At 47.2% G+C, this 12794-nt stretch overlaps 1 protein-coding gene across 9 annotated transcripts in view; it reads left to right on the top strand.

The window, feature by feature from the left end:
- Wnk2 (WNK lysine deficient protein kinase 2) overlaps window positions 1-12794 on the top strand; it is a 119615-nt gene that overhangs the window by 101393 nt on the left and 5428 nt on the right. For 7 of the 9 annotated variants that reach the window (XM_046457725.2, XM_046457729.2, XM_046457727.2 and 4 more), the window contains 2 exons: window positions 4747-4791; window positions 6382-6620. In XM_046457725.2, coding sequence (XP_046313681.1) covers window positions 4747-4791; window positions 6382-6620 — 284 coding nt within the window. The remainder of the gene's footprint in view (window positions 1-4746; window positions 4792-6381; window positions 6621-12794) is intronic. The other 2 variants (XM_046457731.2, XM_046457728.2) reach the window with 1 other exon arrangement.

Below are 12794 nucleotides of genomic sequence, written 5' to 3'. Positions count from 1 at the left end.
CCCCTTTTTCTTCTCGACCCAACTGGAGCACTTTGCTGGATGTGCCTTCCTGACACCCCATCCCCACCCCGAAACCTCAGGGATGAAGTCATTGACACAGCTCCTTGACCTCCAACAAACCAAATCCTAGTTCCAGCTTCTCTCACACACCCTAGGACACACCCCAAGTGCCCAGGAGTGCACACCTGCTTGGGCCACACGATGGTGCGGCTTATTTTTAACCCTCATGATGATTGGCAAATGAATCAAAAATTGTGCACTTTTTAGGTTTTTGTCTTTTTTAACAGAAAAATTGAACTTTTTGACAATTGGATTGGAGATGCTGGTTTGGGGCACATGACTTTTTGCTTGTACAATAAAGATACATTGTGCTTGTGGGGACCCAGAGGCCAGGTTTGCAGTAAGTAACCATTGCCATTGCCACCCCATCAGAGGCCCGTACGGATCATCATTTTCCAGGTGGGGACAGGCCGAGGGCACTAGGCCACTGTGGGAATGCCAGTGGCTTCCTGTTGGCCTTTTTTCTGTTTGATGGGCTGCCCTGTTTGAGCCACGGTGGTGCCCAGCTGGCGGCACATCTGTGTGGCTTCTGGTCAGTTGCCGAAGTAAAGGTGGACCTGGTCTGGGAGGCCTCCCTTGTGCATCTCTCCCATCCTTCCGGCAGGCCAGCCCTGTCCCTGTTCCCAGCCTTGTCCTGGCCCTGCTCCCCTGGTGCCTCTCTTGCTGTCCCTGGTACAAATGCAGCTCACACTGGGGTGGTCTCCAGGGTTGAAGGCACCTGGGTATCTGGGTGTCTCTTGTCCCCTGAATGGCTGCCGTTGGTCTTGGGAATCGAGCAGAGCACTCGGTGGCTTTCCCAGTGTGTTGGGTGAAGCAGTGTAGTGACAGTGGTGTGACTGTGCCCCTGAGATTGGCACTGCTTCTCTACGCCAGGTTGTGTTTTTAAAGGGTTTAAAAAGTGAGACAACATGGACAAAGGCCACGGAACAGAGTGTGGAATGTCTGAGGCAGGTGTGGCTGGTCGGCCTCGGGTGTGGTGGCTGCTGCCTGCCCTGGCCTTGAGCATGTGCTAGTGTTTGTCCACAGCCTGCCCCTTTCAGGTACACTTGGCTGTTTCCGTCTTTTCAGATGATCACACAGCCCCATGTACTCCCAGGTAGCTGGGCAGGCAGAGCCCAGATGGGCACCAGCTCTGGGTACTTCTTAGTGTAGAACCTGGTCTGGGAGAGTGCCGGCTCAGCAGCCAGGGTGGGCTGGAGGCCACCAGCCTCCCCTGGTACTCTGCAGGATGTAGCGGAGAGGCCTCCTGGCCGGTGTGCTGCTGGCCCCTGGGTTAAAGAGCTTAAGGCTTCTCGCCAAGCTCTCCATCTGTGTGTCTGCTGGCTCCTGAGTAACCACAGGGGTGACCAAGAGAAGGATGCACTTTGAGATCTGTGAGGACTGAGCACTAAATACAGGGGCTAGAGGGAAGGTCAAAGTCTCAGGAGCACACGAGGCCCAAGGTAGTCAGATTGCATGGGTCTGGAGGCCTGGAGGAGGGATGGGCCCTCCGGGTAGGGGCAGCCTGAGCAAATGGCGAGGAAGGTGCCAGAATGTGCCCAGCTCTGTGGGGTTGTGGGGTCAGGGGTGATGCTATAAGGAGAGGAGGAGCTGAAGCTTAGGGACAGGTGTGGCCGGGGAGGAGGCGTCTGGCCCAGCCCAGCGCTTGCTTGATAAAACCTAGGGAACGTTTCTGTTCACTGCCTTCCTTAGTGTGGGACACCCTCACTTCCTAGAAAAGAAAAGCCTTCAGGACCATAAGATGTGCATTATATTTTAGCACATGGAAAGGTCTTGGCTTCCCTGAAGCTCAGTGAAGATGCTGCCCAGACAGGGTCAGTTGAGGTCAGAGGGTGGGCTGGGGGACCATTTAGGGCAAAGCCAAGTGGAGGAGCAGGTAGATCCAGAGGTGGGTGCTGACCCCAGGAGGAGGAGCAGGGAATAGGCTGCGGTGAGTGGGCAGGCCCTAGGGGAGTGTGGACCCTGTGTCAGACACCCCCGTTGGCACTGGCCCAGTACCCAGCTGCTCACTCACCAGGCCCTTCCTTGTGGTAGCACATCCTTGGTTCTGACTTGGCACTTCCTGGGTAGATCTTGGTGATCTTCTCAGCTTGAGAGTATGGTTCTTGATGTAGAGACAGCCCAAAGGGTGTTTTGTACTTGGACACCAGCACAGGGCATCTGATGCTACTCGGTTGAGTAAGACAGACCCTTTGGAGGTTGTGACAGGGTTGAGGTGCGGTGCCAGGGCCAGCCAGCAGTGAGGAGTCCAGGAGGGCTAACCCTTTGGAGTCTGTGTGGATGGTGCTGCTCCTGCAATTTTTGTGGACTTTGCCAATATTTGATCACTGACATAGAAAAAGCACATGTGAGGAGCTGCTCCAGGCCTGACCCACTTTTTATGCCATCTGTCCCCGTCAGACATCCTCAGCTTTGAACGCTTCGTGCCCGAGGCATCCTCTGTGCCGCCAGCCAAGGTCTGGATGGTGGTGGGTGCCAGGAAGGGGGCTGTCCGCCTGTGAGCAGCATACTTTGTTTCAGAGGACTCTGCAGGGCAGAGCAGGGCTGGGGCTTCACAGGTGTCCCCAGAGACCAAGACAGGGTCTGCTTTCAGCCATCACGCTCTGGCTGGCTGTGTCTGCTCTCCCACTGCTACTTTGGGGACAGGAGCCCATGCGTGTCTATCCTGACTCAGCAAAACGTGGGGGATCTGGTGGGGACTTGTCCATCAGATGCCCTCTAGTGGGCACAAGAAGGGCAGGGCCCAGGGCAGAGATGCTTTGGGGAGGTAGATTCCACTCCACCTAAAAGAGGGAGCTGCTCCCCTGAGAATTGACACCCTGTGCTGAGAGCAGGGGTGTCAAGGGACAGGCAATGAGTTTGTCCAGAGGGTCACAACCATCTGTGCCCCTGTCATCTGGGGACAGGGTTCAGGAAGGCCATGGAGGGCTAGGCCATCTGCATTCTGGTTACTGCAGTTCATGTCAAGGAGGGATATGGAAGGTGGGAGCTATCTGTGTTGTAGCCACCTGGTGCCTGAGTTGAGAAAGGCTGACCAGCAACTGCCCTGTCTAGTGTTTGTCCCACTATGACAACAGCCAGGAATTAGTCCAGGGTGCAGGGCCACCAGCCACATTGAGGGTCACACTGCTGCAGCCGGGGAAGGGGTCCAGATGTGACATATCCCTCTGTCTTAGGCTGTCTGGATGGTTGCAGCCTACACAGAGCTACAACCCCACACAGAACCCTAGGGGACATTGGTGATTTGTTGATCGAACCCTGCATTTTGGGTTTGAGCCCAGCCAGCAGCTACAGACCTCAGGTTCTCTCCCTCACTTAGGAAACAGCCCTTTTGCCTCTGAAAATGCTCCCTCCTCCAGAGGGGATCTGTCTGGACCCCCTGCTCACCTCTCTCCTTCTCGTCTGAACAGTGGGGACTCCAGCAAAGCACCTACCCCCTTTTCTCACAGAGACCACACAGAATGGACTAAAAGAATCAAGTCAAGTGCATTTGAGCCAAGTTGCCAGGCCCAACACACAAAGCCCGGGCTGGGCTCAGGCCTGGGAGCCCGGCTGACATTTGCCTGCTGTCCCTTAAAGTAAAAGGTGCAGCCTTCTTTAGAAGGAAGTCTGAGGTTGCCAGAAGTTGCAGTCCCTGGATATTCTAGAGTCTTGGGAAACAGCGCTAAGCAGGCCTTTGTGAGGAGGGTGTCCCTGAAGGGGAGGGGTGTGAGCTTTGGCAAGGGGGGTCCTACAGGCTGGAGTGTAGATCCTCTCTGTTAGCATGGCTGTGTCAAGTGACCTTGGGGAAGTCTGAGCGCATCCTGGCCAGTCCCAGTTCCCTGGGACACTGTAGGATAAGCCATAATGGCAGCACCTCCTGGCACAGCTCCTGGGCCAGCCCCAGGTGCCCCCACCCCGCCAGGCCCTGCCGGACATTCAGTCGTGATGCCTGCCTGACCAGCACCAGACAGTGGGGCCAGATCCACTTGGTGGTGGTCCAAAAACAAGGCCTCACCCTGCCACTTGGGGAGTGGACTTAGAAAAACGGCAACAGTGTCCTCCCAAGTCAGGGTCAGCCCAGACACGGAGACCCTCCTCCTTTCCTACTTGATGCCCATGCGGCCTCATCCAGGGCAGCCCTCTGGGATCAGGAAGTGGCCTCAGACCTGCGAAACAATGTATCTTTTTGCACTTGCAAAACCTTCAATGGCTTCAGTGGCCAGTTAGCCCAGGCTGTGCCCAGCTCCATTTGCGGACCCCATGGCTGACTTTTAGCGGGTTTTCCTGCCTCGACCCGTGGGGCTCCCGAAAGCCTGGTGACTGAAAGAAAGCCAAGCGGTGTGCTTTGTGGGTTTTTTCTTTTTCTTTTTTTTTTCCTTTTTTCTCTCTCTCCCTCTCTCTCTCTTTTTTTTCCTTGGCTTTTTCTTTTTCTGGAATATGCTTCTAGAGACAAACACTTCTCCCTGAAGCTTGGGGGCTTGCTCTGGCACCTCTGCCTCCTCGGTGAAGCCCGTGAGAGCCTGCACACTAACTCCGGGGATGCCACCCCCAGGCCCCAGGCCGGGTCGGCCCTCCTCTCTGAACTGCTGCCTGTGCCTGTCCCTCCCTGCACACTGACGACTTTGGCTTAAGTGTGGTGGCGTGACCGGTGTGTGCTGTTCTGCCTAACCCTGTGGTCTTGTGTCGTTTGTTTTTCCCTTACAGGGTCAGCCCTGAAGCGCCTCTGCCTAGGCAAAGAACACAGCAGTAGTAATTATCCGGGTTTTTTACCCCCTTTGTCCCCTCTCATCGCATGGGCTTTACTGTGGCTAGTGCGCATCCAGGTGTCCCGCGGCCGGGAGGCGAGGCCTGCTCTGTGCCCGCCCCGCCGGGCGCCCGCTTGGCTTCTGCCTGGCAGGATAGCTGCCCTCAGCTCCCCTGCGTGTCTCCATGGCTCCTAGAGCTTGTGCGGTCTCGCCAGTTCACATCTAACAGGCTTGTCCTTCTCCAGAATGTCCACAAATTACCCATCATTAATTGGCTCCTTTTCCAAAACCGTAGGAATCAGTATTTCCTTGAAGTGCTAAAGATGAGTGCTCCCCCGAGGAGAGATACCAGGACTGAATGGGTATTCGTCTACCTGGGCCACTCACACCTCTCTCTCTCTCTCTCTCTCTCTCTCTCTCTCTATCTCTATCTCTATCTATCTCTCCCCTTCTCCTTTTTTATTTTATTTTTTTTAAGTTTTCTTTCATCTTTTCTGGCTGAAATTTTCATGTAGAAATAGCTTCATGTGTGTGAAATCTCATCACTAATTTTCGACTGTTTGTGTCCGTGCTCTGTCATTGCTAGCCACTAAAGTACACTGTATTTAGGAACAGCTTGTTTGAAGAGATGGTCATTACCTATTTTTTTTTTTTTTTTGGTGGGGGAGAGGGGTTGTTTTATTTTATAGCACAGAAAGATTTTTAAATTGGCTTATCGGAAGTTGCCAACTAGAAATTATGTGTGAAGGGGGGAAAAGGGAGGCGAAAGTTTAAAAACTTAAAAAGTCCAACATTGATAAAATTTAAAAAAAAAAAAAATCTTTCCAGGAAGCAGCCAAGCTCTCTGGTTAGCAGAGAGGCTCCTGGTTCCCCCTGGCTCATAGCATCACCCCGACTGTGGCTTGGAGCATGGGGCACCCGTGTCAGGGAGCTCTGGGTATTAGTGCCTTTTATTCCTCCCTTCTTCAAATGCTCTGGTAAGGAAAGTTACCATTTCTTTTTTTTTAATCCCAAACAACCAAACCATTAAAATTCACAGGAATGCAAAAAATGCGGCCTGTGTAGGGGTCACTTTAGGGTGGCAATGGATACAGATGCCCGGCCTTCTGCCAAGTCTTCCAGCCTCCCCCCTGTGTCCTCCCGTTACACTGAGGACACTGAGGCCAGGAGCCCAAGAATCTGACCCTAGCTTCTGTGACCCTAGCTCCTGTGACACTAAAGCTTACGTGTCTGGTTGTGCTAGGAATTTCCCACACTCTCACATGTGAGCCTAGTGGGATGGGCATCGGTGGTCACAGAGTAACCTCTGAGTGGAAGCTGCCAGCTTTGCGGGGGCCTGTCCCCTCGCCTGGCTTATGGGATTGGTGACGGCTGCCTGTCTCAGCCAGGTCCCTCAATTTATGGAATTGCCCCACCATGTCTAAAACTGGGCAACGAGGCCCCTTGATCCAGACCGCCTCTTGAAGCAAGGTGTTGCCCGACTGAAGTGAGGCCGTTACCTGGGCCTTCACGTAAGAATGATTGCAGCCAGCCCCCCAGTGGTGCTGGGCGTGTGTGTGGCGTCACCAATCCTGGCCTGTATGTGACTCCCCAGGGTCCTCCACCAGCAGCCTGGCCCCAGGCCCCGAGCCGGGTCCCCAGTCCACCCTGCACGTCCAGGCGCAGGTCAACAACAGCAACAACAAGAAAGGCACCTTCACGGACGACCTGCACAAACTGGTGGACCAGTGGACGACCAAGACGGTGGGGGCGGCACAACTGAAGCCGACGCTCAACCAGCTGAAGCAGACGCAGAAGCTGCACGACATGGAGGCCCCCGGCGAGGCGCGGGCTGTGAGTGCAGGGCTGGTGCGGGCCCTCCCGGGACAGGGGCGTGTGACAGGGCGATGGCAGCCGTGCCTAGTAGGTGCTAGCCGTGCCTCCTATGTGTCAGATGCGCATCGTGTTAAGCACTTGGCTCTTGTGAGCCAGAAGTTAGGCTTCCCCTTTTACAGGTCAGGAGGTAAGTGACTGGCCTGTGGTCCTGTGGTCACACGTGGAAGGGACAGGCTGGGCTGGGGCTGGACTCCTGAGCATGGCTGCAGGAGCAGCCTCAGCCTGGCCAGCCTAAGCCCCCTGCCCCCAGCCTAGAGCTGGTGGGTGTGGCCTCACCTCAGCAGCCTGACCTCCACCTGCATTCTGCCCATCCCAGGCTGGAGGAGGGGGCAAGTATGCACACCATCCTTGAGTGACAGCCAGCATTAGACCTTAGCTCACATGCACCCAGGCCAACTTGGGGCAGGGCATGGAGTCACTCTCTGAGGTCTTGGCATGTGATACATTTTGGGGTGAGGACTAGTTGGAGGAGGATTTCCTCTCTTCCAGTTTTTGCGAGGAGTTTGTTAAGGTTGGTGTTATTTCTACCTTAAATGTTTGGGCTGCAGTATTTTGTTGCTGTTTTAGTGTAGGAAACACCCCTCTAGGAACCTGTGCTTTGAAAAAATTTAAACACACAGAACCATTGTAAAGTCTGTGGTGAACGCCCACCTGCCACCACTCACACTCTGATTGACATTTTGCTGTATTTACCACATATCTGTCCATCCGTTGAGGGTGAGGTTTGTGTTACGGATCCAGGGTTTTCTACAGTTTTAATGCCATTTAGATTTTCTATTTCTTCTTGGCAGTCTTGCTTTCCTGGCAAATTTCTACCTTTCCACTAAATTTATCTAAATTTTCAAATCAATTGCCATGGAATTGATGATAATATCTGTTGTTTTTACAGTTTGCAAGATTTACAGTGATGCCCTGTTTTTAATTCCTGATATTGGTGATTTCTGCTTGCTCTTGTGCGATCTCGATCTCTCTCTCTCTCTCTTTCTCTCTCTCTCTCTCTCTGCCTCCTCCTTCTCTTTCCTCTTTCTTTATCTCCTTAGAGAGCTCATTTTATCTTTGATGTTATTCGTTATTACAAGCTTCATTGATTTCTTCCTTATACATTATTTTTTATTTCTGTCTCTGGCCTTATTCCATTCTAGAAATCTTAAGATGTATAGTTTGTTGATTTCTAGCCTTCCTTTGATAATGTAGGCATCCAAGGCTATAAAAATTCCCTCTAATGGTTTGGCTGCATCCCTAAAGTTTTGATATGTACCATTTTCACTAACCTTCATTCCAAAATAGTTTCTCATTTCCACTGTGATCTAAGTGTGGGTAATTATTTTCTAACAACCTTCTTGCCAGTCTTTTCTAGTTTAGCTATGCTCTGAGATGTGCTTCCAGTTCTTTGAAGTTTTCTGAGACTTGCGTTTGATCCACGTTGTCAACCTTTGTCTCTGTCCCTCGTACACTTGAGCTGGATCTGTTTCTTTCCCTCTCCACATCCACACCCCCCAGGCTGCACTACCCTTATTTCTTTTCTGAATGGCAGCAAAGCCCTTGGGACCAGGCTCTCTATCAGTTCCACCCCTCTAATCCATTTTCTGTGGAATCACATTCTAGGACAAAGTGGGTGATTCTGAATAGGTTCCAGGGCCTGGAGGGGTCTGCACCTGAGCCTGAGCAGGCCCAGCTCTGGACTCCAGTCACATCAGCTAATCCTGCTGGTCAAACACTCTGCATTCTTAATACGTTTTTTTAAAATTGTGATAAAATATATTTAACATAAAATCTACCACTTTTACCATTTTCAAGTGGATGAAGGGTTTCAGTGGTATTAAGTCCATTCATATTGTTGTACAATGTCGCCTTCCATCCACAGAACATTTCCATCTTCTCAAACAGAAATTCTGTCCCCATTGGAACCCTAACTCCCCATTTCCTCTCCCCGGTCCCTGGCACCTGCCTTTCTAGTTTCTGAGTTTGACTATGTTTGGGACCTTCCATGAGTGGAATCATACAATACGTGGTCTTTGGTGACTGGCTTATTTCACTTAGCACACTTTCAAGGTCCATCTGCACTGTGGCATATATCAGAACTCCATCCCTTTTTTCCCCATTATTGTATTGTGGCAAAGCTCACGTAACATAAAATTGACCATCTTAAACATTTTTTTAAACATTTATTTTTTAGTTGTAGGTGGACACAATACCTTTATTCCATTTTTAGGTAGTGCTGAGGATCAAACCCAATGGCCCACGCATGCTAGGTGAGCGCTCTCCCTCTGAGCCACAATCCCAGCCCTTCCAACTTAAACATTTTTAAGTACGCACTTCAGTGGTGCAACCATCACTATCATCTTTCATCTCCAGAATTCTTTTCATCTTCCAAAACGGAAATTCTGTCCCTGTTAAACAATAGCTCTTCGTTGCTCCCTTCCCTACCCCTGGAAACTACCTTTCTGCTTTTTGTCTGTTGACTCCTCTAGGTAGCTCCTGTGAGTGGAATCATACAGCATTTGTCTAACTGGCTTATTTCACCTAGCATGACGTTCTCAAGGGTCATCAGTGGTGTAGCATGTGTCTCAATTTCCTTCCTTTTTGTCTGTCCATTCATCCAAGCACTGCCATTGCTTCTGCATGTTAGCTCTTGTGAATAATGCTGGGGTGAACAAATACCCCTTCTGATCCCTGCTTTTGATTGTTTCAAGTATATACCCAAAAGGAGAATTGCTGGATCATATGGTAACTCTATTTTTAATTTTTTGAGGAGCCTCCATACTGTTTTCAACAGCAGCTACACTATTTTACATTCCCAGCAACAGTGCAGAAGGATTCAGTTTTCCCACATCTCAACCAACAGTAATTATTTTCTGTTTTTTGTTTGTTTGGTTTTGATAGTGGTCTTCCTGAGAGGTGGTATCTTGTGGTTTTGCATCTATTTCTGTGCTTAATAGCCATTCATAACATCTTCTTTGGAGAAATGTCTATTTGAATCCTTTGCTCATTTTCAAATGGGGTGGTTTGGTTTCTTGTTATAGTTTTAAGAATCATCCATGTATTCTGGACATTAATTCCCTATGAGATAGGAGATTTGCAAATATTTTCTCCCATTCTGTCCCTTTTCTTTTTACTCTGGTGATAGTATCTTTTAATACATAGAAGTTTTTACATTTGTCTTTTTTTTTTTTCTTTTGTTTCCTGTTACCTTTGGGGACATATCTAAGAAATCATCATCACATTTAACATCACGAAGTTTTCCCTTCATGATTTCTCCTAAGAGTTTTTTAGTTTCAAATTTACATTTAGATCTTTGCTCCATGTGAGTTAATTTTTGGCTATGGCATTAGGTAAGGATCCAGCTTCATCGTTTTGCACATGGAGATCATTTTCCCTGAAGCATGTTTGAAAAGACTTTCATTTCCTCACTGAATTGGCTTATTATTATGCTTGTCATTACATTTTAACATTTTAAGAACACTATCTTACAATTCTTTTTTTTTAATATTTTTTAGTTGTCAATGGACCTTTATTTTATTTAGTGGTGCTGAGAATCGAACTCAGTGCCTCACACATGCTAGTCAAGCACTCTACCACTGAGCCACAGCCCAGCCCCAGTCTTACAATCCTTGAACATGGGATTTCTTTCCATTTTTATGTCTTCTTTAATCTCTTGAACTTCATTCCCCTTTTTTGTTAATACTATTTCATTTTATGGGTACGCCACATAATGTTCATACATTCATTAAGTGATGGACACATGAGTTATTTAATGCTACTGAGAACACTGGTATACACAGTGTACTCCCTGCTTTCAGTTCTTTGGAGTGTGTACCCTGAGGTGGAAGAGCTACATCACCTGGTGATCCTATGTGCAGCTTGTCTTTCTCTATCCCTTTACTCTCAGCTTCTTTGTGTCTTTATATCTAAAGTGAGTCTTTCATAGGCAGGTATAAACTTGCCATGGCCTTTTATTCGTTCTGCCAATGTCTTCTTGTTCATTGTAGATTTAATCCTTTTGCATTTAAAGTAAATATAAATAAGAGTTCACCTTTTAACTACTTGTTTTCTGGATGTCTATAGGTTTTCACTCTTTAATCTTCCATTGGTGCCCTTTTGAAAAGTTAATGGTTTGTTGTTGTTGTATACCATTTTTATTCCCTTCCTGTTTATCTGTCTCTATATATTTTATTTTCTTAGTGGCTACCTTAGGGTTTTCAATGAGCATCTTGACCTTATTACAACCCATTTTTTAAAAATGTTTTTTTAGGTGTCAGTGGACCTTTTTTTTTTTTTTTTGGTTTATTTATATGATGCTGAGAATTCAACCCAGTGTTTCACACATGCTAGGCAAGTGCTCTACCACTGAACTACTTCCCCGGCCCTTACAACCTGTTTTGAATAATGCCAAATTAGCAGGCTGTGTTGGTGCATGCCTATAATTCCAGCAGCTCTGGAGGCCGAGGCAGGAGTATTGCAAGTTCAAAGCCAGCCTCAGCAAAAGCAAGGCGCTAAGCAACTCAGTGAGACCCTGTCACTAAATAAAATACAAAATAGGACTGGGAATGTGGCTCAGGAGTCAAGTGCCCCTGAGTTCAATCCCCTGTACCAAAAAAAAAAAAAAAGGATAATGTCAAATTGGTTTCAGTAGCCTACTAACTCTGCTTCTGACATCTCCATCTCTTGCCCTTTATATTGTTTTTGTATAGACTGTATCTAATACATCATATGCCCATTAAAATCTATTTGTAACTATTGTATGATGTATTTGCTTTTTAATTCATATGGGGAAAAGAGGAGAGAAACTAAAAATATAATAATACTCATTTATTGTCTTATGTGACTATTTCTTCCTAAGGCTTTGCATTACTGTCTATTGTCACTTCATTTTAGCTTAGAGGACTCCCTTTTATATTTCTTGTGGGAAATATCTATTAGTAACAACATTTATTAGCTTTTGTTTTTCCAGAAGGCTTAATTTCTCTTTTACTAGTGAAGGATTGTTTTTCTGGATGTAGACTTCTTGGATGACAGTTTGTTCTTCCTGCGCTAAATACATCATCCCTCTGTGTCTGACCCCCGGGGTTTCTGTTAAGAAACCAACTGTCAGGCTTATTGAGGATCCCTCATAAGAGACACTTCGCTTCTCTCTTGCTGCTTTCAAGATTTTCTATTTCTCTTTGGCTTTTGATAATTTGACTATGATATATATCTCAGTGTGGATCTCTCTAATTTGTCCTGCTTGGAGTTCATGAGCTTTTGAGATGTGTAGATTCATGTTTCATGCAATTTGGGAGTTTTTTGGGCTATTACTTCTTCAAATATGGTTTTTGCACACCTCTTTCTCTCTTCTTCTATGACTCCCCTAAGGCAGTAATTGGTCCACTTAGTGGAGCTCCCCTTAAGACCTCTTAGGCTCTGTTCACTTTTCTTCATTCTTTTTCTGTTTATGTTCCTTAAACCTGGTCATTTCAATGGCAGTATCTCAAGCTTGATGGTTCTTTTTTCTCTACCTCAAATTCTGTTCTGCCTCTCCAGTGAATTTTAAAATTTCATTTATGCTCTTTAGCTATTATATTTCTATTTAAGTCCTTTTATAATTTCTATCTGTTGATATACTCATTTTGTTTACATATAATTTTCCTGTTTCCTTCAGTTCTCTGCCAGTGGTTTCCTTTATCTCTTTCAACATATTTAATATAGTTCATTTAAAGTCTTTGTCTAGTGAGTTCAACCTCCTCAGGGACAGTTTCCATCAGTTAATGTTTTTCTTCTGAGTGGAACATTGTTTCCTGATTTCTTTTCTTTTAGCTCACTAAATTTCCCTTTGTGCCTAAACTAGTAAACCTATCCATTGAGCTTTAATTTTGGTTATTGCCTCTTTCCATTGAAGAGCTTCTATTTGCTTCCACCCAGACACACACACACACACACACACACACACACACCCCTGCTATTTCATTTTTTTTTTTTAAATTTCCAATTCCGACAAAATTCTCAATCTTGTAATCTTCTTCACATTATAATTTATGGTTTCTGCTTTCTCTTTTCCCTATAGTGCCTTGGTCTTTTCTTTTGTGTATTTAAATATTATATATGTAGGACATTGTATTTGAAAATTTATTTGCAAAAAGAATTTGAGGCAGGGGC

This window comes from Marmota monax, unplaced genomic scaffold, assembly GCF_021218885.2.
Source record: "Marmota monax isolate L192 unplaced genomic scaffold, Marmota_monax_Labrador192_F-V1.1 WCK01_AAM20220418_F8-fsc00231, whole genome shotgun sequence".
Taxonomy (NCBI): Eukaryota; Metazoa; Chordata; class Mammalia; order Rodentia; family Sciuridae; genus Marmota; species Marmota monax.
This window is presented reverse-complemented; position numbering and strand designations above follow the sequence as displayed.